Genomic DNA, 26678 nt, shown 5'->3' on the forward strand with positions numbered 1-26678 from the left:
GGCGGTAAATTACATCTGCTGCCAAAATTCGCGATCTAACTCGTTTTCTGAGAGAATCCACCAAAATTCGCAATCTGATTAGTTTTCTGAGAGATTATGGCAAGGTTCCTCCCAATTCTTCAATCTTTCTTTCCAGCAATCGTTTTCGAACTTCCCGGGCTAGGTCCAGGTATTCCACCCAGCCAGTTGGGTCCCTAAATCTTTGCCATCTTTTCCTGTAAGCATTTTAATATGGATCAAATCCTTGAGGAGATCCGGCGCGGTGTCGTCTTTGGTGCCTTGGCGGTACTGAACCAGCGGCCGGACTGCAATCATAGTCATTACCCGGCCAGGACCTGTTTCCAGCGCGGTCCGCACATTTTGACAACGGTCCAGAACATTATTATTATTATTATTATTATTATTATTATTATTATTATTGATGTTCTGGACCTCACAGCAAGATGCATGACCACTACTTGGCGGTAAATTACATCTGCTGCCATTGTCATTGATGACAGTATGACCAGCACCATTGTCGCCCGTAGGCAAGTGCGCAGGATTTCTGGCGATACGAATGACATACTTCCGTGCATTATTGACCTTATTATAGAGGTGAACAATTGCACGGTCAATCTCATTCCTATGATTTATTTTAAATGTGTTTAAATTTTTATTTATATGCCAGAAGAATCTACTGTATTCTAAGAAGGTTCTCCAAAGGAAAAGATGGCTCTTGAAAACGAACCCAGGAAAGATTAAAAATGATCGGTTTATGATCAGAATAAGTACATTGAAAATCCACAGCCTGTTTCCAGTCATTCAACCGGGTCCGGAATGGAATGCATAAGCCCCCAGGTAGCGGTGAGGATAGGAATTGTGCTGTCTGCCGAAGCCTGTCGCACTCCTCTGGGGCAATGATTAATGAATGACAAATGAAATGAAATGATATTGGAGAGTGTTGCTGGAATGAATGATGACGGAGAAAACCGGAGTACCCGGAGATAAACCTGTCCCTCCTCCGCTTTGTCCAGCACAAACTCACATGAAGTGACCGGGATTTGAACCACGGAACCCAGCGGTGAGAGGCCGGCGCGCTGCCGCCTGAGCCATGGAGGCTCCTTATAAGTACATTATGAACATTAAAATCAATTAGCCTCACCTCCTATTTCACCCCACCGTGGTTAATTTGATTCACTCCCCCCCCAAAGAAGGAAGGAGATTCCAAATAGACTACCAATGTTCACGTGTGTTACCTTCAGTTTTGAGATATAAGTATTCCCATAAAAATAATTCACTTTTTTTCACTTATTTTCACACTCCCCTGCCCCCCCCCCCCCCCTTTGTGAATTTTCCGGCAAAAAATATTTGTATCTTTAATAGTAAAGTATCTTCTAAATACCGATTATCTTCAGTTTTTGAGATATGTGTCCTCATGAAACGAATTCAACTCCTTTTCACACCCTCCCCCAAAGATGATTCCCCCCCCCCCCCCCAAAACACGTCGTTTTATTTTTAAAGAAGATCTAAATACCAAGTTTCACGTCTGTAACAACTTTAGTTTTTAGTAGATCCTCAAACAATTAATTCAATTAATTTTTCAAATTTCACCCCGCCCTCCCTTCATTGGATTTTCCGAGAATACCTGTTTCTTTACTTTAACAGGAGATTCCAAATACCAGTTTTTACGTCTGTAACATTTTACGTTCTTGTGATATACTGTACATATATTCTTTCTAAAAATTCACCCCAATTTGTCACTCCAGTTTAACCCCCATTAATTAGATTTTCCAAAACTAAAAAATAAATGTTTCTGTATTTTTAAAGGAAATTCCATATACTAACTGTCTGGTCTGTAATATCTTCAGTTTCTGAGATATAAGTATCCTCATTCAAGACATTCAACCCCTTATTCACTCCTTTTCACACCTCCTATTGGAATTTTCTGAAAACAAAAAAAAACAAAAAATATGTGTTCTTTTATTTTTAAAGGAGATTCTAAATATCAATGTTTACATCTGCAAACTTTGAAGTTTTGAGATATAGATACACTCATTTTAAAAATTCACCCCCCTTTCAACCCTCAACTATTTGGATTTTCCAAAAACAAAAAGTACATGTTTCTTTATTTTTAAAGGAGATTTCCCAAATACCTTTTTTCAGGTCTGTAATATCTTCAGTTTTTGAGATATAAGTCTCCTCATAAAAGGCGTTCAAACCCTTCCCCCCACCCTTTTTTATCCCCTTTCATGGGATTTTCCTAAAACAAAAAAATGTGTCTTTCTTTATTTTTAAAGGAGATTCTAAGTACCAAGTTTTACATCTGTAAACTTTTAAAGATTTGAGATATAGATACACTTATTTTAGAAATTCACCCCCCTTTCAACCCTCCACTGTTTGGATTTTCCGAAAACAAAAAGTACTTGTTTCTTTATTTGTAAAGGAGATCCCAAATACCCATTTTCAGGTCTATAATATCTTCAGTTTCTGAGATATAAGTATCCTCAATAAAGGCATTCAATCCATTTTTCACTCCTTTTCACCCCTCCTAGTGGGATTTTCTGAAAACAAAAAAAATACGTATTTCTTTATTTTGAAAGGAGATTCTAAATACCAATTTCTACGTCTGAAAACTTTTACAGTTTCGAGATATAGATACACTCATTTTAAAAATTCCCCCCTTTTCGCCCCCCATTATTTGGTTTTTCCAGAAACAAAAAAATACCTGTGTCTTTATTTTTAAAGGAGGTTCCAAATTTAAGTTTTTATGACTATTTCTTCAGTTTTTGAGATGTAAGTCCCCCTCATAAAATGTGCTCAACCCATTCCCCCCCCCCTTTTTCACCCCCCTTCATGGGATTTTCCAAAAGCAAAAAAGTACATGTTTCTTTGTTTTTAAAGGAGATTCCAAATGCCAAATTTTATTACTCTAAACCTTTAAGTTTTTGAGATATGGATATTCTCATTTTAAAAATTAACCCGCCTTTTCACCCTCTTAGCGACGGAATATCCAAAAATTCTCCCTTAGTGAGCACCTACATATTAATATGAATGTATCCCCAAAATTTCATTTCTCTATGTCCAGTAGTTTTGGCTCAGCGATGATGAATCAGTCAGTCAGTCACGACAAGTTATTTTTTATATATAGATGTTGAGGTTTGAGGATCTAACTAAATTTTACTACCGGGCGAGTTGGCCGTGCGGTTGGCGACATGCGGCTGTGAGCTTGCATCCGGGAGATAGTGGGTTCGAACCCCATTGTCGGCAGCCCTGAAGATGGTTTTCCGTGGTTTCCCATTTTAACACCAGGCAAATGCTGGGGCTGTGCTACCTTAATAAAGGCCACGACCACTTCCTTCCCACTCCTAGGCATTTCCTATCCCTTTGTTGTCATAGACCTATCTGTGTTGGTGCAACGTAAAGCCAATTGAAAGAGACTATTCTCATTTTTTCTGTATTGAAAATCTATTAAAAGGAGAATAATAAAAACTTAGTTTTCCACCTATTCAATACTTAACAAGCAATGCAAAATTACGATCTCATCCTTATTTTATTGCCTAATTATTAACACATAGTACATGTTTTGTCCATTTTCTGAACATCTTCAGCCATAATGCCTTTAAAAGGTTGATTGGTAACATTGCTAGAATTTATATATATGATTTGTCGTTAACAAACTTGTTAATAACAATCTTTAAGAGACCTTATTAAATACAATTATTTTATATATTATGCTGTATAATTAAGATATATGATATGGCAATATGTCGAGTTTGAAATTAAAACTTATTCTAATATTTAAAAAATGCTATGTCTATTAGTTGGTCTAGGTATAACTACATTTCACAATCTATTAAAAAAAACCCAGGAAATCTGTACATTCCTAACATGTTTCCTGAATTCGAAGTCGGTTAAGATCTAGTCTATTATGGATCTGGTACCCCTACCCTCTCTTGCGTAGCGGTGAATAGCCTTATGCTTGAAGAATGTATTTGTAACTGCTAAACCCATACTAGCACTGAAGTCCAGCAGACATTTCACATTCCTATTAGCTTCCATATCTGCCCCACATTTACCAATCACCCTTTCATATCCTTCAGTTCTATTTCCAACTGTCTCATCGAAATCGCCTATTAGTGCTATCCTATCCTTGCTGTTGACCCTGACTATGATGTTGCTCAATGCTTCATAAAACTTGTGAACTTCATTATCTTCTGCACCCTCGTATGGTGAATACACTTAGAGAATTCTCGTCCTAATTCCTCCAAGTGCCAAATATACCCACATCATTCACTCATTTATGTGCCTAACCGCAACTGTGTTGCGTGCAACAGTATTCCTGATAAATAGCCCTACACCACACTCTGCCCTTCCCTTTTTAACACCTGACAAGTACATTTTATAATCTCTTTCTTCATCATTATCTCCCCTTACCCGAATATTATTTACTTCTACCACGTTCAGATGCATCCTATTTGCTGACTCAGCCAGTTCTTTCTTTTTTTTCCATAAGCCCCATTAATATTGATAGCGTCGCCATAAGACTTATCTGAGTCGGTGCGACGTAAAGCAACTAGCAAAAAAAAAAAAAATATATTGATAGCTCCCCATCGAATTCCATTTTGTTCGCCAAGTTGTTTCCAAGAAGTCCCTCACCTGTCAAATGGGAATGGAACTCCATTACCCCCATAGGTATGAGGTTTGCTTAAAACGTTCTGAGCGTTCTTGATGAAAAATCTGTGAAGCAGGATGCTACCCTTACTTGCAACATAGTTCAAGTGAGGATCTCTCCCCTAACGGGTTAGGGACCACGGAGGATTGCATAGTCCTAGCCGCCTTAGCACAAGGACCACCATGATTCAGAATATGTCCGAGGTGCCCACTACCATTCCATAGCAGTTGGTATCCTGACTCTCAGCACCTATTACTAGGACACTCAGCTATTGCCCATGGTTCATGAACTAGGACGTAACTACAGTAACCCACACCATGACAAACGTTGTTATAGATTTAATTTGAATGTATGCGAGTGTGCTTGAAAATTAAAATGATGGACGTTTATATCATAACATTCAGTATATTCTTATACAATGCAATCTAAGGCTCCTACAACACCAGGAAAATGTGATAATTGATATAAGTCTTAAATGATTTTCAGTAGATTTGTCAGTGGGAGGAATTAGGACAAGAATTGTGTCCGTGTATTCACCATGTGAGGGTGCAGATGAGGATGAAGTTGACAAGTTTTATGAAGCATTGAGTGACATCGTGGTCAGGGTGAACAGCAAGGATAGAATAGTGCTAATGGGCGATTTCAATGCGAGAGTTGGGAATAGAACTGAAGGATACGAAAGGGTGATTGGTAAATATGGGGAAGATATGGAAGCTAATGGGAATGGGAAGCGTTTGCTGGACTTCTGTGCTAGTATGGGTTTAGCCGTTATGAATACATTCTTCAAGCATAAGGCTATTCACCGCTACACATGGGAGGCTAGGGGCACCAGATCCATAATAGACTATATCTTAACGGACTTTGAATTCAGGAAATCTGTTACGAATGTACGAGTTTTTCGCGGATTTTTCGATGATACAAACCACTACCTGATCTGTAGTGAACTAAGTATCTCTAGGCCTAGGGTAGAGAAAGTGAAATCTGTCTGCAAACGAATAAGAGTAGAAAATCTCCAGGACGAGGAAATTAGACAGAAGTACATGGATATGATTAGTGAGAAGTTTCGAACGGTAGACAGTAAGCAGGTTCAGGATATAGAAAGTGAATGGGTGGCATACAGGGATGCTGTAGTAGAAACAGCAAGGGAATGCCTAGGAACAACTGTGTGTAAAGATGGGAAAAAGCGAACATCTTGGTGGAATGATGAAGTGAGAGCAGCCTGTAAACGTAAAAAGAAGGCTTATCAGAAATGGCTCCAAACAAGGGCCGAGGCAGACAGGGATTTGTACGTAGATGAAAGAAACAGAGCGAAACAAATAGTTGTTGAATCCAAAAAGAAGTCATGGGAAGATTTTGGTAATAACCTGGAAAGGCTAGGTCAAGCAGCAGGGGAAACCTTTCTGGACAGTAATAAAGAATCTTAGGAAGGGAGGGAAAAAGGAAATGAACAGTGTTTTGAGTAATTCAGGTGAACTCATAATAGATCCCAGGGAATCACTGGAGAGGTGGAGGGAATATTTTGAACATCTTCTCAATGTAAAAGGAAATCATCCTGGTGGTGTTGCAAACAGCCAAGCTCATGGGGAGGAGGAAAATGATGTTGGTGAAATTATGGTTGAGGAAGTGGAAAGGATAGTAAATAAACTCCATTGTCATAAGGCAACGGGAATAGATAAAATTAGACCTGAAATGGTTAAGTATAGTGGGAAGGCAGGGATGAAATGGCTTCATAGAGTAGTAAAATTAGCATGGAGTGTTGGTAAGGTACCTTCAGATTGGACAAAAGCAGTAATTGCACCTATCTATAAGCAAGGGAACAGGAAGGATTGCAACAACTATCGAGGTATCTCATTGATTAGTATACCAGGCAAAGTATTCACTGGCATCTTGGAAGGGAGGGTGCGATCAGTCGTTGAGAGGAAGTTGGATGAAAACCAGTGTGGTTTCAGACCACAGAGAGACTGTCAGGATCAGATTTTCAGTATGCGCCAGGTAGTTGAAAAATGCTACGAGAGGAATAGGCAGTTGTGTTTATGTTTCGTGGATCTAGAGAAAGCATATGACAGGGTACCGAGGGAAAAGATGTTCGCCATACTGGGGGACTATGGAATTAAAGGTAGATTATTAAAATCAATCAAAGGCATTTATGTTGACAATTGGACTTCAGTGAGAATTGATGGTAGAATGAGTTCTTGGTTCAGGGTACTTACAGAGACAAGGTTGTAATCTTTCACCTTTGCTGTTCATAGTTTACATGGATCATCTGCTGAAAGGTATAAAATGGCAGGGAGGGATTCAGTTAGGTGGAAATGTAGTAAGCAGTTTGGCGTATGCTGACGACTTGGTCTTAATGGCAGACTGTGCCGAAAGCCTGCAATCTAATATCTTGGAACTTGAAAATAGGTGCAGTGAGTATGGTATGAAAATTAGCCTCTCGAAGACTAAATTGATGTCAGTAGGTAAGAAATTCAACAGAATTGAATGTCAGATTGGTGATACAAAGCTAGAACAGGTCGATAATTTCAAGTATTTAGGTTGTGTGTTCTCCCAGGATGGTAATATAGTAAGTGAGATTGAATCAAGGTGTAGTAAAGCTAATGCAGTGAGCTCGCAGTTGCGATCAGCAGTATTCTGTAAGAAAGAAGTCAGCTCCCAGACGAAACTGTCTTTACATCGGTCTGTTTTCAGACCAACTTTGCTTTACGGGAGCGAAAGCTTAGTGGACTCAGGATATCTTATTCATAAGTTAGAAGTAACAGACATGAAAGTAGCAAGAATGATTGTTGGTACAAACAGGTGGGAACAATGGCAGGAGGGTACTCGGAATGAGGAGATAAAGGCTAATTTAGGAATGAACTCGATGGATGAAGCTGTACGCATAAACCGGCTTTGGTGGTGGGGTCATGTGAGGCGAATGGAGGAGGATCGGTTACCTAGGAGAATAATGGACTCTGTTATGGAGGGTAAGAGAAGTAGAGGAAGACCAAGACGACGATGGTTAGACTCGGTTTCTAACGATTTAAAGATAAGAGGTATAGAACTAAATGAAGCCACAACACTAGTTGCAAATCAAGGATCGTGGCGACGTTTAGTGAATTCTCAGAGGCTTGCGGACTGAACGCTGAAAGGCATAACAGTCTATAATGATAATGTATGTATGTATGTATGTATGATGTTCAGGCACTCTTTTACTGTGCGGAAAATAATGTAATGCATTGCCAATGCCACACAGGCAGCAGACACTTCTTCAGTTTATAGATAGTCTTTATACAGCAATACAGCTTCAATCTTATGACTTCTAGATGCTACCATTTTGAAATATTAGCTGCTGCTTTAACACAGGGCTGGTGTCATTTTGATTTAACACAAGTATTGAAGGATTTTTAGTGTTAACAATTCTTGATGAGGTGGCCATTTTGTTAAATTGTGTGTCAAGTCTACTTAACAGTAGTGTTAACACTCAACATTCATTGAAGAACCTGGACTTAAGTGAAGCATTGGATTTCTCTGTGTGAGAATTGTGTTCACAGATCTCATCTGTATCATCAAGGGTAGGCCATATTAGGAATTGCACTTCCATGATATTGTCGCATCCATTTTATAATTATTTCCTCTTGTGGGTTCATGGCGTTGATATACACCCCAGATTTACACATATCACCATACTGTAAGCAGGAAAGATCTTGATGTTGTAGGTCATACCGTTGGAAATAATCTAACACAACACTAGCGTGAGCAGTCCCGCGGCTGGATGCCAAATAACATGTGGATGGTGTCCCTTCAGAATGTTCTAATATGTCACGTACAACCCCTATACCTCTGAAAATAATGACAAGCCACTAATAGGAAAGAGGGGAAAGCATTCTGTAGAGATCTAACCGCTGATGTATGCATAGACAATATGATGACGAAAAGACTACCGATCTTAGATTTTTCTAATAGCGGGACCTATCCCACGTTAATTCTGAGGCCACCCCATATTGCTGGATTTTGCACAATAGTAGTATGGCACAGGTTATATACCAAAGAAAGGAGGTTTAACGAATGAATGAGTGAATGAAGCACTTGCATCTCGCAGGAAACATCTTGTTGTGCACTGGTATCTGTATTTCATGTGTGTATGAATGAGTAATCAGTTTCAAGCTACATATCAACTCCACAGAGAACATGTTCAAAGTACTTTCCCAACTGAAAAGTTGGACAAAAATTAAGTTATTGTGACCCCTTGTATTGTTTATGGAGAAGTTTTGTATTGCTGTAATTATCAACACTTTTTTTTTCCCCAGCTCCTTGTGGATGTGTTCTCACCTGTCTTCCGTGATCCAAAGAATATGCATCTTCGTAACTTCCACATGATTGTTCCACCCTTAACAATCAATTTTGTTGAATACTCCATAACCTGCAAAGAGAAAATGAGTAAGAAGAATAAAACGGGGGCAGCTTTTACGGATGATGGTTTTTCTATGGGTAAGCTTTGTACTTTTCAAAATATTTCAGTTCTGATATAAATACTGCATTGTGGTTATGTATTGTCATTGCTTTTGGCGTAATATGTTAAATCAATCAAATAATAATTTCTGCATACATGATTAGTCAATAGACTTCTTACAGCAAACAAGTTTGTAATTCCCTCGTGTATCGGCTGCCTTAATTAGAAGTCAGTGACAATCTCGCTCAGCCATCACCCCTTCCAAAGACTTGATATAATATTTATACTTGCTTGTTTTGCTCTGATTTTCTTTTTTTTTAATTTACTTCTTCTTCTTCTTTTTTCATAAGAGTACCCTTTTAAACCCACCCACTATATTTGCTGTGTTTCTCTGTTATCACTCATCTGTCTGCCTGTGGCTATTTCTAGATGGATGCAGTTTTTTTTTTTTTTTTTACAATTTGCTTTACATCAGATTATGGTGATGATGGAATGAGAAAGGGCTAGGAGTGGGAAAGAAGCAGCCATGGTCTTAATTAAGGTGGAGTGCTTGGTGTGAAAATAAGAAACCACAGAAAACCATCTTCAGGCCTGTTAACTGTGGGGTTCGAACCCACTATCTCCCAAATACAAGCTCACAGCTGCGCGACCCTAACCACATAGCCAACTCGCTCGGTATTATTGTTTCTGTCCTATGTTGCAAGCCATAGCAAAATGTGGCTTCCACTGAAGATGCAGTTTCACTTATGGCTGACGGTATGGAAGCTTCTGAAGTGTAGGTGGTGCTGAGTAATGACATTCAGACCATGACTAGTGTCCCTGAGTGTTATGAAAGTTGTTACATGTAGGGTCGGTCATGCATCAACAGCACTTTCTGGCCCATTAAGGAAAGCAATGGTAAACTCCATTACTCCTCGTGTTGCCTAGTATGCCTTATTTCGGTGCCACCATTGGCTTTAACACATCACATGCCCAGAGCTGAATTGGAGAGTTTGGAAATGGAATGGGGTATGTTCAAGAGGGCATTTGTAAGCTGTGCAGAGAGTCCTTGTGGCAGAATAACTGAAAGAGTGAAAGATAGACCCTCTTGGTAGAATGTGAGGGTGAAGGAAGCAATGAAAAAAATGCATGGCAATTATGGACTAGGAATAAAACAGAAGAAAACAGAAGTGGGAAGAAATAAAAAGAAGATGCAAGAAAATAGTAAGTAAAGAAAAGAGGAAAAGCTGGGAATGATTTGAATGAGAGTTGGAAGAGGATGTGTATATTGGTAAAAAGATGCTCTATGGAGTTGTAAGAAAGAAGAGAAAAGAGTCTACACAAAGCAGCTGGGAGGGAAAAGAGGATAGATAATAACAACCAGAAGAGCTAAGGAAAAGCTGTAAGGATTACTTTGATGAACTCCTGAATGTGAGGAGGTGTATACAGTAGATGAGATGATAGAAGTAGAGTGTGAGGAGACAGAATCCGACAGTAAAATCGCGATGGAAGTGGTGGAAACTGCTTTCGAGCAAATGAAAGTGAGAAAAGCAACAGAATTGGACAAATTGTGTGTAGAAATGATAAAAGCAGCAAGACCTGTTATTCTCAGTAGCGTAGCCAAGATTTCAGTTTGGGGGGGGCCCATTTATTTTGATAGGTGACCAAACTTCCAGAGTTTAGGTGGTATAGAATACCTAAAAAGGAAATTAGTGTCCTTGGATCCAAGTAAGAGCGGTGGATTCGTGCGGATTCCGGAAGCTAATAGTAATCATCATCATCATCATCATCATCATCATCATCTTCTTCTTCTTCTTCTTCTTCTTCCTCGTCTTCTTCTTCTTCTTCTTCCGTTTTTCCTACATCTGTGAGGTCACGGGTGCGAACTGTGTCGCACATGTGAATTTGGCCACGGCCGGATGCTCTTCCCGACGCAACCCTATATGGAGGGATGTAATCACTGTTGTGTGTTTCTTTGGTGCCTGGTAGTGTAGTATGTTGTCTGAATATGAAGAGGAAAATGTTGGGACAAACACCATTCCCCAAGCCAGAATATAAATACGGTAATTTTATTATAATAATGGTCATGTGATAAGTTATAAAGAAGTGACATTTTATACGATTAATGCGGCAAAGAAACACACACATACACGTCGAATAAAGGGTTCTCGCCCTTCTCCATGGCTAGATGTTGAAACCAAGAGAATGTTGGCCCACCGTGACTCGTTATTTCGACATTATAAACAAACCTTAGATGACACAGACTTCGAATCTTACCGCATCTTAAGAAATCGCACAAAGCAGTTAATCAGAAATTAAAAATGTGCACATTTCCGGAATTTAGCTAACAACTTTAATTCCAATCGCGCATGGGACCAATTTAGAGCTCTGGGAATAGGAAAACATCAACAGAGCCAGACAACTCCTGACATTCTACTTGACGAACTGAACGATTACTCTAGTAGAATAAATATTCAACCTACCCCAATTAACTGCACCGAATCACCGCCCTCCTCTCCAGCCAATCCACCATTCACATTTCACAGTGTCACAGAAAATCAGGTTAAAAAGGCTTTGTACTCGATTAAATCAAAGGTCGCGCGTGTAGATGATAATCCTATTACTTTTATACATAACATTATTGGTGCTGTCTTGCCTATACTGTCGCACATACTGAACTACTGTTTACTAAACGGAATTTTCCCTACTGTCTGGAAAACAGACAATATTGAATATTATACTGGTACCTAAGAGTTTAGACCCACAATCTCTCTCTGACATTCGTCCTGTGTTCATACTCCCTGCGCTCTCTAAAGCCTTTGAACATTTAGTATATGAGCAAGTTCTGGAATACCTAAATAAAAATGCTCCTTTGGACCCTTTGCAATCTGGATTTAAGAAGGGTCACAGTACCGCAACAGCACTTTTGAAGGTAAGAAGAAACGCTATAGACAAACGACTGCTCACTAAACTTATCATTCTTGACTTCAGTAGCACCTTGGACACTATAGAAATTCAGACTATGATAAAGTAAATGGAACTGCTAAATTTCGACCTGGCTGTGCTTAAGTTTTTTAGTTATTATTTGAGTAACCATCAACAGCGTGTAACAGTAAACGACAAGGCCTCTAAATGGAAAATGAAACTTAGTGGTGCCCCGCAGGGCAGTATTCCAGGGCCCTTACTTTTCTGTATTTATATCAATGACATACCAACCGTGACAACAAATAACATATCGACACTGCAAGACATGATATTAACAACGACCTCTGATGACTCAGTATATATGCACAACGAAATTCTCTTATACTAAACTCCACAAAATCTCAGGCAATCATAATTGGACCACGAAAATTACTGAGCTGCTCAAACAATGTCGCAATCCCGCCTATCCTACTGAATGGGAACATTATTCCCCACAGTAAACCGGTTAAAAATCTTGGCTTAATTATGAATGAAACACTTGATTGTTCTCGTCACACGAAAGAAATACGTAAAAAAAAAAAAAAAAAAGAGACTTTTGGAGTGCTTCACCCTCTTAAACGGCAGAGGGATATATTTCCATTTGAGCTAAAGGCAAAACTAATACAGACACTCATTCCCCCTATTCTTGATTACTGTTACGTTGTATTAGTTGATATGACGAGAGAAGAAACACTTAAACTTCAACGAGCACTGAATTCCTGCCTGAGATTTATTTACAACATCGGGTACGATGTTCATACCACCCCATACTATCAGGCTGTCTCATGGCTGAAGCCTGATAAACGTCAGCAGCTACACACTTTAACGATGGTGTTTAGGAGTGTTAGCTGAAAGTCAGCCACTGTATATTTCTTCTAAATTCACCTTTTTATCATCATTTCACAACTTAAATACACGTTCTAGATCCTATCTTTCTATTCCACTGCACCGCACAAATACAATTAATAGATTATTTGTGGTGATCGGCGTCACATTATGGAATTCCCCATCAGCTTAGGTCAGAGAAACTAGCTCTTTATTAAGATTTAAGGTCACCTGCCGAGACGTCCGACTCGTTGGCTGAATGGTCAGCGTACTGGCCTTCGGTTCAGAGGGTCCCGGGTTCGATTCCCGGCCGGGTCGGGGATTTTAACCTTCATTCGTTAATTCCAATGGCCCGGGGGCTGGGTGTTTGTGCTGTCCCCAACATCCCTGCAACTCACCCACCACACATAACACTATCCTCCACCACAATAACACGCAGTTACCTACACATGGCAGATGCCGCCCACCCTCATCGGAGGGTCTGCCTTACAAGGGCTGCACTCGGCTAGAAATAGCCACACGAAATTAAATTAAACCTGCCGAGACTACCTGCTGAGGACAGCTGACTGAATGGTTGAAGTGTGAATGTGTGCGTGCCTGAGGATTAGTCATTTTTAAGAGTTTTTAATATTGAAATGAAATGGCGTATGGCTTTTAGTGCCAGGAGTGTCCGAGGACATGTTAGGCTCGCCAGGTGCAGGTATTTTTATTTGACACCTGTAGGCGACCTGCACGTCGGGATGAGAATGTAATGATGATGAAGACGACACATACACCCAGCCCCCGTGCTAGCGAAATTAACCAATGATGGTTAAAATTCCCGACCCTGCTGGGAATCGAATCCAGGACCCCTGTGACCAAAGGCCAACTCGCTAACCATTTAGCCATGCAGCCGCACTTTTCAATATTAATTAGTTTTAATATTAATTTAGTTAGTAATGTATTTAAATTTATTTTTAAAACTATTAATTTTTGTAGTTTTAACTGTTTTACGTATCTCAGTATTTTATTTAAGATTTTGATTAGTATGTGGTTAAGTATACGAGAGGGCCTCGAGCCCTAACTTCGCCACTGTAAAAAAGGCACTAATAAATAAATAAGTAAATATAGAATATAAGGGGTATGGGTATAGATATTTTGTTAGTTGGTAAAGAAAAATATGTCACAACATGTGCTAGGGAGTGTTTACCTTGTCCTATTAGTTTCCCTAGCGGTTAGGGCAGTGCAGTTGTGAGCTTGCATCCGGGAGCCAGTGGATTCGAACCCTTCTGTCGGCAGCCCTGAAAATGGTTTCCCGTCGTTTCCCATTTTCACACCAGGCAAATGCTGGGGCTGTACCTTAATTAAGGGAACGGCCACTTCCATCCTACTCCTACGCCTTTCATATCCCACCGTCACCATAAGGCCTATCAGTGTCGTTGCGACGTAAAGCAAATTGTTCATTCGTTTCCCTCGCAAGCCTGGGGTGCAGAATATAGTAGCATTAAGTTACAGTTTTATGACGCTAATATTTGTATGTATAATTTTTATTAACGTGCCAGAAACCAACGACATGGAGCTGTTGCCATTTCAATACCGTTTTGAGGGCCACCGACCAAAGTCGGGATTTGAACCTGCGAACTCGGACTCAGAAGAACAGCGACTCAACCAACTGAACCACATGAAAAGGAGGCGTTTGTGATTATTGTTATAAATAGATTCAGTTAGTATGTTTACACAGGTTTTATGAAGAGCATTTATTAAGGCGTACGTTTTCCAACTGTCCTAAATGCACGAGACCGGACGGAAGAACTAGCTGGAAGCTAAAGAGCCTTGCAGGGGTGTCGCTTCCTTCTCTGTACACTTTTCCAAACCAAACTCCATGGTGTAACAGCCCCGAAGGGCCATCACCTACCAAGCGACCGCTGTTCAGCCCGAAGTCCTGCAAATTATGAGGTGTCCTGTGGTCAGCACGACGAATCCTCTCCGCCGTTATTCTAGGCTTTCTAGACCGGGGCCGTTATCTCACCGTCAGATAGCTCCTCAATTATAAGCTCATGGGCTCAGTGTACCTCGAACCAGTCCTCAGATCCAGGTAAAAACCCTGACCTGGCCGGAAATCGAACCCGGGGCCTCCGGTAAGAGGCAGGCAAGCTACCCCTACACCGCGGGGTCGGCTTGTTACTTTCAGGTCACCTTATTTTAGAATTAGACTTAAAGAATCCTGCATTCGATGCCCGCCACTGACAGAGTTAAGAAAGGCATGGGATCGGGAAGATACAGCCTTGTTTGTGGGTGCAATAGAGTTGGCCATGAGTCCCTCGTGATCGAAATATCTACGACCTGGCAGGTAGTCACCTTCACGAGGCGTCGTACCAAAGTGGTTCTTTTTTTAGAAAAAAAATGATTCTACTTCCTCACAAACGAAGAACGATATCAATTTTACGAACAGTTTCAATAATGCAGCCGGTTTAGAGTACAGAAGCTATGATTTCGATTGTTGGATATAATTACATGGCAACAATCAAAACCATCAATATCTATAGAAGATCCGTCACCGCACTCGGTAGGACCGACTTTCTTTTCATATCCACCGGGTGAGTTGGCCGTGCGGTTAAGGGCGCACAGCTCTGTGCTTGCGTCCGCTTCGCACCCCACTGTCGGCAGATAGAAGGCGAGAGAACGATGGTGACGAGAAGTAAAAATAAAGAAGGTAATGGAGAAGGAAGAAATAAAGGGCAACTTATAACTAGATTGGAAGATGGGATTTGTAAATATCGAAGGCTTATCAAGCCGTGGTTTCCCATTTTCACACCAGGCAAATGCTGGGGCTGTACCTTAATTAAGGCCACGGCCGCTTCTTTCCCACTCCTAGGCTTTTCCTGTCCCATCGTCGCCATAAGACCTCAGTTCCAATGGTTCTATCTTCTCATCAAGACGGCCGAGTCGCAGTCGATGCATGAAACATTTTTAAAATGGGAAGTCACGTTCTATTGATACAGATTCTACTTAAAACACTAGGTCGCGTGCACCGTAGGTCTTATGGCGTCCTCTAGTTCTCTATGTGTATTCTCGACCCATTTATATTTAGCATAACTCTTACCCATCTCTGCAACCCTCTTTTGAACCCCCTCCCTTTCTTCCCCTATACTTCTTTCCATCCACACCCCTACCGGCGCATGGTGTGATTCCACCCAATCTTCAATTACTATCCTTATAATTTTCCCTAGCATACCTTCCGAACACATTACTAAGTCAATCACACTCCCCCCCTGTGCTGTAATATATGTCAATTTACCTTCTCTATCCCCCTCCCAAAAACCATTCAGAATGGCAATGATGGGAAAGTAAAGGGTTAGGAGTGGGAAGGTCGGTGCAACGTAAAACAACTAGCAAAAAAAAATTTAAGGTATGGGGACAGGAGGCACAAAGGGGGGTCGATTTGGTGGCTGTTGGGGTTATACAAAAATAAGGGATTGATCAGAAGGAAATATAACTATGTATTTTATGTGGGAACAAGATGAATGACCTACATTTAGTAGGTGTTTGTGTAGAAGAGGAAAAAGTTCCTAAGTGACAAACAGCTAGTGATGTGCAGACACAGTGATGATCAAACAATTACTGCATGGATCTCAAAAGACAGCTTTAAGGCAATTTAATAAATTCTTAAGTGCTGTGAGAAAGCTATGTGAAAGGAAAGTGAGATTAGCATGTTGTGTAAGCTGAAAATAACCAGCGAAACCTTGTGATTACATAAGTGCGCAAGTGGTTCAGAATTGAAATGGCAATGAGGACAGTTTAGGTTCAGCAGAAAGAAGAACAGTGCACTCAGCAAAATGTAATGTCTTGTCAGAGCAAGCTGGTAGTAGTTTATTGTAATAGCCCTGAAATGGTTTTCCGTGGTTTCCCATTTTCACACCAGGCAAATGCTGGGGCTGTACCTTAATTAAGGCCACGGCCGCTTCCTTCCCACTCCTAGCCCTTTCCTGTCCCATCGTCGCCGTAAGACCTATCTGTGTCGGTGCGACGTAAAAAACAACTAGCAAAAATAGTTTATTGTAATACCAGACTAGCTGAATCATTCAGAGAAGATGTGGGTCAACACCAGGTGTTAGCTTGCTAATATAACAAGGTTGCCTTTTTATTATTTTGATACATAACCTAAATGACAGGTTTCGTATCAATTTTCTCTATAGATCATTTGCCAACATTGCTGACTGCTGTGACTTAAAAATTTCTATTTATTTTGTGTTAAGGACCAAGTTGACGGTCCTGTTTCTTATCTTGTTTAAATAGTTACTGAACCTGGTTTTGATTTGTTTATTTCCTGTTACTTAGAGCCTAATAAAGGAGGATAACTCTGTAAAGACGTATTGAATAAATAAATATTGTATTGTATTAGGCCTATATATTGAAATTGTGAAAGAATAATTGATGAAATTCACTAGTACTGTAGTGATATTTCATTTACTTTGAGTAGTAACTAAAGTAAGCTGAAAATAACCAGCGAAACATTGTGAAGACTAGTAAGTGTCTACATTTGTCTAATTTGATTCAGGTTGCTGTAAACATATTTCCTATCTCAAATAATATGCCTGTTTCTTTTGATCTAATTTCAGAAACCTGTGATGTAACTAGACTCCATTTTTTTTTTTTTTTTTTTTTTTTTTTTTTTTTTTTTTTTTAAATCTATCATTTGGCATTGTCTCCTCGGGATCTCTATCCTCGGAGAGTTTGGCAAGTTTATTGTATACCTTTTGCAGCTAAGGAAATACTAGTTTCTTGTCTGAGATGGTACATTTCTTAAATTTGTAGAAGTTTTGAACAGTTCCTCTTTGTGTAATTTAATTTTTGTTTGCTATATTTAGATATAACCTCCATCCTCAATTACTTCGTTCTTTTTAATATAGGTATAGCCTACATCCTGAAGCTGTTGGATCAGTATGCAGAGTTTGACTCTCTTCATTGGTTCCAGTCAGTTCGAGAAAAGTACAGCAAAGATAAATGGCAGGTCACTAAACAGAAGTCAGTTGCACCTAAAGATGATGAGAAACTTCAACAGACAATGACATTAACTGCTAAACGCCTTGATATGTATTTGCAGGTATGTATTACACTCCTGTTTTTGTGGATGTAGCATGTTGATTATTTTGGAGCTGTTACTTTCTTTCATTTCCAGTCACTGTCATCAATGGAAGGAGTAAGTATGGTCCTTTGGTGGCAGGTGTGTGTTTTTTTTTTTTTACTGCAGTTCTTATTGCATGTTCTAAATGCTGGAGGAGTGCAGTGCTTTCATAAGAATCTAATCTTATAAACAAACTTTGTCTTGCTACATGAAAAACACTCCAGAGAGATGCATTTGATATGGGCCTGGAGATGATATAATCTTTCAGTGAGTAACCTTAAGTAATGTGTGGAGATTACCACTTCGAGCAAGAAATGTTGTTGCAATTCAAAAAATGTTTCCTTTGTATAAACATTAAGCATTATATAACAACCCGTATCAAAAGATCAGAACTGGGTTTGTCAAAAAAAAAAAAAAATTAAATCCTAATTTCTCAGATTTTTCTCTTTTATAGAATTGCAAAATTGTCCAGGTTTGAGCCAGGTGAAGTAGGGTACAGAGTCACAGTGCTCAAAATATCTACATAAGTAGTATGAAATCTGCTTTTAGGCATATAAGAATGTTGAATTAGATATGTTATTGAATGGATTGTCATTGGTGAGGTGCACTGATTACTACTTTTGGCAAAGCAGCTTGCAGAGATGTATTAAATATTGATTTTCTACAGCTCTTGCCATAATCTTATGTAGTATAGTTAGCAGGGGAGTTCTGTTGTCAAAAGTTGCGTCCTCTTGATTAGAGCCGTGTGCGAGATGCTTCTTTCTCACTCTCTTGTTGACTAATTTTTACCAAACTGAGATGAAGATACTCCTAGTCTCTTGGTATTACAGGCTACAGTTAAATGTATCAGTATTGTTGAAAGACCTGTATTGAAAACTCAGAACAGGGTTTCTCAAGACTGCAGTTGGCCTAACTTTAAAAACTGTATTTTTATTTTGCCATATCTTGAATACTCATGGAATTGTACATTTTTCTATTCCTGAGCCAGGTGAAGTAGGTTACATTGTCACAGTGCTCAAAAACAATTCATAAATACTCATGAGTTGTACGGTTGATACATACTGATCAATATTTAATTGCATCAGCCAGAAGAAAACTGAAAATAATTTTGGTAGACTTAATGTACATGTACATTTTACAATGATTTTACAAGTGAGTTATACTTATTACTGGAAATATTATAAAAGGAACTCTTGAGCTGTTTGCATTCAACTCTTGTACTGTTACATTCAAAACTCTTTCACTTTTGCAGTCAGGGCATTCTAACATGAGCTAATGCATGTCCAAAACATGATCTGTCCCTGCTACTTTTACTCGCTGATCGTCTTTTTCATATTTAATTCATGGGAAGTAGGTACAACTTGTTTATTTTAGTTAATGATCAGCAAAAGGAAGGAATATAATATTTCAAAAGCAAAGCCATAATGTTTTCAAAGGAAATTATCTTCTAGTCCTTCAGTCACATTAGCCTTGTTAAGTTGTTTGGAATACACTTGAAATCTGCTGAGTCCAGCAGCTTTATTTTGTTTTGTTAAGAGGAGCCTGTTTATTTACAGGTGATGGAGATGGTTATTTTTAAGGCCTTTCTGGAACAGCCTTTATCTCTAAACTATTACCAGACTGGCTTCTAAAATTATAGTTGCATATTCCTTCACAAATATTGTATTAGTCCAGAATACTGTATTATAAACAAGTATTGAGAAACTATGAGTAATTATTTCTGGAGATTGTCACAGCATTGGTGTTTGTTTTGCAATAGAAAATGCCAATACCTAACTAGGGAGGGTACTCCCAATTCTTACCAAACTTATGAGCTGTGGAAGTACCATATTTGATTATCAAGTTTATTTTTAAAATGATACATGAAATTACTGAATTCAATTTATCCTTCCATGATACTGAAGTATGTATGTGAAATTGGACATATTCCTAGTGCTGAGCCAGTTGAAGTAGGCTACATAGTCACAGTGCTCAAAGTAACTGCTAGTTTTGAGGTTGGTGATTACAGAAGAGTGAATTAGTATATCAACCGGTAGAAAATTAGAGGCATTTGTACAAGAGTTGGTGTAAACATTATCTGTACTAAAGTTAAATAATGAGCCTGCAGATAAACTTCGTAAGTTACCTCTCTATCAAGATGTATGTGCAGTTAGGGCATGAAATGAAATCTTCATTCATATTTTTATATTTTACTGGGCAAGTCAGAAGACTGTACGTGTTGGAATTTTAAAACTTTATACTCCAACTAGGCATGGTTTTTAAAATCCTTATATTCTGTTAGCCGATCTTGAAAAAGTGGTACAATAAGTAGGGTGTAGATTCTTTCAAATTGTACAAGTTCTATGGTTGTAGATTGTTTATTATAGTACAAATGAGCTTGTATTGCATCTGTTACATACCAGTTATGTGAGGTTTTTCAGAGAGACCTCATCCACCTTTGATTGAACTAAAAGGGGTCATTGCTTATGAGTACAGCAGTTCTGATCTGGATCTGTATTATTGGAATAGACCCCTTACTTTTGAAGTGTTCAGAATCCATCCATTTTTCTAATGCTTTGCCAGATCCATAAAAATGAAGCTCTTCAACCAGGTAATGCGTCTGAACATTGTAGCTCATTTCTTTATGCAGGAAGAAATTAATAGCAATAACATTGACAGAGCCTGTATTCAAATGTTACTGGTAGACCTTAAAATATATGAAAATATCTTTACACACTATGATGTACACAATCATACAAACTTATGACTCAGTTAATGACTGTCTTAGGAGTTAGTTGATGCTGGAATTTTGCCCTGAAAAGGGGTCCTTTTAATGTACGAGTAAATCTACTAACATATGACTCACATATTTAAGAACCCTTAAATACCAATCTATTCTGCTGGAATTCAATCTTGCAACCACAAATCTGGGAACTAAATGTGTGTGTAGCTGATTAGTAATGCAAATAACGTGAGTGGGAATAACTTGGTGATGGGTCACGTGATGCAAAGCTCTCAGTACATTGAGAGCAACTGATGTAGTCCATGCCTCGTAATCCTGTCTCAGATTTGTATCAGGACATCATGCGCATGCAGTGTTATCACTCGACTATACTTTATCTGCTGATCAACTAATGACAACTTTACACCCTCTTGTTTGTAATCTACTTGCAGTTCATTACTGTGTGAAGTTCATGAAGTCCATTACTTGTAATAAATCTACTCGCTGTCAACTTACATCCTGCATTTTTCTTGTGTTCTGAAGTGATCATATTCTTTACCCAAAGGTTATTGTTTACTTGTTTAAATATTCAGTACCGAGCAAGTTGGCCATGTGTAGAGGCATAATTTTTTCGCATTAATTTTTGAACGATTTCACGAGAAGGATACTGATTTTCGTGTTATTTCGTGAAATATATATTGCCGTATTGCTTTAATTTTGCTTCAGTGAAATTCTAAAATTAATCATTAAAAGTTTCATTACTATCACTGATCGTTGATTGTGGAGGTTTAATTGATAGACTGTACATACCTGGTACATACTTTTGAAGCCATTTCCGGACTGCAGGGTCGTCTACCTTCTCCAGCGGGATGTTGGCTTTTAGTAGCATCGCTGTTGTTTCGTGAATAAATTCTATTTTTTCACTCTTAGCTTTCTTTTGCATATCTAATGAGAGTTCTATTGTTGCCTGCCGTTTCACTGTTGGAGTGCTAAATTTACGTTCTGAATGTTCCTTATTTTTTAAACAATGTTTTGAGACAGTATCTTTTTTCTCTCACTCGATACGAACATTACAAAATTTACACATTTAAATATTGCTTTCCGAAACGTATAAACCTTCACCCGCAAACTGTTTAGCTCTGCTGTGCACCGTAACAGTTGTCGAGCAACCCATCTTCGCTACTGTCTGTGATCACTTTCTTAATTTTACCTGACCACAAAGCCGAAATACACCAGTCAGTTGTGCTGCTTATAGACGTCATTAGGGATTCCAGGATTGCACAATGCCGTGACGAGACAGGCTGGGGTGGGATTACCAGCCACCACAAGAACAACATTCCAAACATCTCGTTTGGTAAGAAGCCTGGAGCCTACCCATTTTCTTTTCTTGATGCCATGTCTTACGGAGATTTTCCAGAACATTAATGATAACATATTTCTTTCCTGTTGATGAATCTTTTTTCGCTCTTCCTTTTCTTTTCATACATAATCTTGGAACAAAATGTCAAGTTCGTTATTCACTACAGATTTCGCTGTACTATCGTGCTTATCGCGAAATAATGGAATTTTGCTTTAAAATGGCCTTATCGCTATAATTCGCGAAACATAATATCCATATTTTCTTAACCAGAAACATATGATTTGTAAACATATCGCAAAATTGCTTCAAAATATTTTTTTGTCGCGTTTATCGTTAATGTGAAAAATCATGCCTCTAGCCATGCGTTTAGGAGCGTGCAGCTGTGAGCTTGCATCCGAGAGATAGTGCGTTCGAACCCCACTGTTGGCAGTCCTGAAGATGGTTTTGTGTGTTTTCCCATCTTCACACCAGGCAAATGCTGGGGGCTGTACTTTAATCAAGGCCACAGCTGCTTCCTTCCCATTCCTAGGCCTTTCCTATCCCATTGTCTCTGTAGGATCTATCTTTGTCGGTGCGACGTAAAAGAAATTTTAAAAAAATATTCAGCCATATATTTTTCATTTTGTATGTATCACACTGTCACAATGATCAATCACATGGTTGTCAAATATGAAAAGCACGTCATACAGTGTTAATATGTAATATATCAATGCTTCATTTTAATAATCCTTCACTGATTTGAGATGGAAGACATTTAGACTCTGCTCTGAAATTGTAACAAAGAGTGTGACGTATTTTTAAGATTTAATTGAAACTATTTATTTTACAACACATCGAATAACGTAATAATTTGAACAGAATGGAAAATAGAGTGGCATAATGATACTGATACTTGTGCATGTATCTGAAAAGGGACTAGTTGTTGTGTTAACTTCCCTTCTGGACTAGTTATACTTTTATATAAGTATGTACCTGTGCTTTTCCATGGTATTCTACCTGTATATGGATTTCTATGAAAATTACTGAACACGCAGTGAGTAAGATTTTTATTAAATTTCATATTTCTTAGTATTATCCGAGGAACAACATGGGGAGGTGCCCATACGTTATTTCCCATGTAAGGTGCGAGTTGGGGAGTTTCAATGATAATAGCAGGCCCCCTTTCCTACTGCTAATCACAATCAAGTTCAGGAGTTTTCATTACAGTGGCAGGCACCCTTTCCTACTTCCAGACACATTCCAGTTGAGATTTCATTACTGCCAGTCAAAATCGAGTTGTTGTGCTATAATGACAGGCTAGTCGCAATAAAGTTGGGAGGTTTTTTTTATTATATTTCCAGTCACAATCGAGATTAGGAGTTTTTATTATAATGCCAGGTCTACTTGCATGCTGCCAGTCTGCCGAGGTGGGGTGCTTTCATTATAACAGCAGGCCCTCTTGCATACTACCGTTAACAATTGAATTGGGGTATCTTCATTATTTTTTTTTTTTACTCGCGTCAGAAGCATACTTAATCATACAGTTAAAAATAAAGTAAAATATTTCTTTTCATTGTAATGAGAGGCACACTTTCCTACTACCAGTCACAGTGCATTTGGGGAGCACTCATTATGACGGAAAGTCATCTTTCCTACTGCCAGTCAGTCAGGTTGGGGAGTTTGGATTATAATAACAGGCCACTTTGCCTACTACCAGTCACAATCTACAGTAGTTGGGGATTTTGTTTATAATGGCAGGCACCTTGCCTACTGCCAGATATAATCGGGTAGGGGAGTTTTGACCAAGAAGCTTCCTTGCGTACTGCCAGTGAAATCAAGATGGAGATTTTTCAGTACAGTGGCAGGCCTCCTTAACTAATGCCAGTTATAGTGAGGTTGAGAGTTTCCGTTACAATGGCAGTGAAGCTTTGACTGATTGTTTTTTGTGCTTAGTTTCAATAGCTTGAAATAATTAAATTGTTTTCAGTATATTCTAAAATCAAACAAGGTTGAGCTTTTAAGTTTTGTTTATGAGCCTTACGTGGCTTTCTGTGCGGATTATTGCCATCATAAAATTGAGAATGCTTTGGACAAGATAATTGCAGATAATGAAAATATGATACTGATTGATTCAGTGTCAGTGGAGGTGATGAGGAAATTTATAGGCCTATGGTTGCTTACAGGTATTACAAACAAACCTACTTCAGAAATGTATCGATATACCTCAGGTATTTTTGACACATCTATTTTCCTTTTTTTAAAAATTTTTAATGTTATTTGCTTCACGTCCCACTGACTACTTTTACAGTTATAGGAGGTGCCAAGATGCCGGAATTTAATCCCATGGGAGTTCTTTCACGTGCCAATAAATGTACCGACATGAGGCTGACGTATTTGAGCACTTTAAATATCACTGGACTGAGCCAGGATCGAACCTGCCTAGTTGTCCTCAGAAGACCAGTGCCTCAGCCGTCTGAGCCACTCAGCCCGGCAGTCAATAAAGCTATGTCCAAAAACAGATTTAACCTAATCCAAAAATTCTTAAACATTTCACTCAATTCTGTCTACTAGTTCTTTAAGAAATTTGGTTAAATGCAACCTTATAAATCTGTATGAAAATAATGAAAATGGCTACTTCAGAGAGATCATACACTCACCACTAGGCATGACAGTGAATGTGTTAATTATACCAAACTGTCTTCAAACCAGCAACAAACAAACCAAACTGAGGCAAGGGATGTGAAACATAGATTACAGACATCTAAGAAACACAAAAGTTTCATATGGACTTGTTCTCTGTTCAGTAATTCTTTAGATGGTTTTGGTGGAAGTGTTATAGTCCTCTTTGGTACAGTGTGAACCTTAATGGAACAGTTTTCCCCTGTGCCATGTCTGGATGAGTGGATGATGGAATTACCTCTGTTCAGCCTAGTTGTCTGGTCATTATGAGGTAACACATGGTCACTGCCACAAATTTGCTCATTTATAACTGTTAGGTTCTAAAGTCAGCCCAAAACTAATTTTGAGTGATAAGTTTATAAACTACCTGGAAAAAAATCCATGTGATAACTGTATTATGCTTGAAAAAGAAACAAGTTAATTAAACTAGAACAACCTGTTTAGTTTTTAAAAGAACATCATCAGATTCTATCAAATCACACCCAACTCTTTGCATTCTATGCTGAAGTGGAGTGAAAGCAGGACTTCATTAAGACAAGTTCCAGATCTTTCAAGTTCATTAGTATTTAAATACGAATACAGTATACATAATGTTTATACTTTTATAAACAAAAATAAACATGCATGTTAATACTTTTCTAAATACCGGTATTTTAGTGTGATTTGATAGAATCTGATGTTCTTTTAAGAACAAAACATGTCATTCTAATTTAAGTAATACTGTTACCATATGTTTTCTTTTTTGGGTAGTTTATAAATTTGTTACTCGGAATTAGTTTTGGCAGACTGAAGAACCTCATAGTTATAAATTAACTGATTTGAAACTGAAAAGAAATGGCTTCAGATATTACAAACAGTACAAATGTTATTCATGGTTTTCTAGACTGGGGCTGCAATTTTACCGTCATATAGCTCCTAAGTTGTTCTCATGTAGGCTGAATGGACCTCATATCCAGGTAAAGAACTTGACCTGGCTGGGAATCTATCCCAGGGCCTCACAGTAAGAGGCTTGCTGTTACCCTAGACTGTGAGGCCAGCTCAATTTTTTGTCAACGTATATAAAATTTTAAGAATTATATTGCATTTAGTTAAATAATGAATTAAAAATGTGTGTAATTAATGCATATCAGTATAGAAATCTTGTTGCCAGTGATTCAAGGATTATTGTTTTATAAAGAACTGAAAATGAAAATCCACAGCCTATTTAGTCATTCATCTGGGTTAGGAATGGAATGAATGAAGCTCCCATCTAGCGGCGAGGACAGGAATTTTGCTGGCTGCCGAATCCTGCCACACTCCTGGGGCAATGATTAATGACTGACAGATGAAATGAAATGATATTGAAGAATGTTGCTGGAATGAATGATGACAGGAAAAACTGGAGTACTCAGATAAAACTTGTCCCACCTCCACTTTGTCCAGCATAAATCTTGCATGGAGTGACCAGGTTTTGAACCACAGAACCCCACAGTGAGAGGCCGGCATGGTGCCATTTGGGACACGGAGGTTCTTTATAAAGAACTGCACTGCTCAAATAAAAAAAATTTCTTCACCTCGCACTGACGCAGATATGTCTTATGGCAACGATGGGATAGGAAATGCCTAGGAAGTGGAAGGAAGCAGCCGTGGCCTTAATTAAGGTACAGCCCCGGCATTTGCCTGGTGTGAAAATGGGAAACCACGGAAAACCATCCTCAGGGCTGCCGACAGTGGGGCTCGAACCCACTATCTGCCGATTACTGGATACTGGCCACACTTATGCGACTGCAGCTATCGAGCTCGGTTCAAATAAATTAGGATTTCACTTAGTTAAAATGTAAAATTGGTTACAGATCTCTTTTATCATGTTATTAATTCATTCATGGTATTTCTTTTCAACAGCCTTAACCAATGTGTACTGATTTATAGCCTTCAGCCAGGAAGGGTCTAGCTCTTTCCAATTATTTTGCACTTTTATTATACAAGTTCTTTATTTCCTTCTTGTATACTTGAATATTTACTGAGGCA

At 38.8% G+C, this 26678-nt stretch overlaps 1 protein-coding gene across 3 annotated transcripts in view; it reads left to right on the forward strand.

Annotated features, from left to right (window-relative positions):
* SWIP (strumpellin and WASH-interacting protein) overlaps positions 1-26678 on the forward strand; it is a 412754-nt gene that overhangs the window by 282746 nt on the left and 103330 nt on the right. For all 3 annotated transcript variants that reach the window (XM_067141154.2, XM_067141155.2, XM_067141156.2), the window contains 2 exons: positions 8938-9118; positions 17738-17931. In XM_067141154.2, the coding sequence (XP_066997255.2) occupies positions 8938-9118; positions 17738-17931 (375 nt within the window). The remainder of the gene's footprint in view (positions 1-8937; positions 9119-17737; positions 17932-26678) is intronic.

This window comes from Anabrus simplex, chromosome 2 (genome assembly GCF_040414725.1).
Source record: "Anabrus simplex isolate iqAnaSimp1 chromosome 2, ASM4041472v1, whole genome shotgun sequence".
In the NCBI taxonomy this organism is placed as follows: Eukaryota; Metazoa; Arthropoda; class Insecta; order Orthoptera; family Tettigoniidae; genus Anabrus; species Anabrus simplex.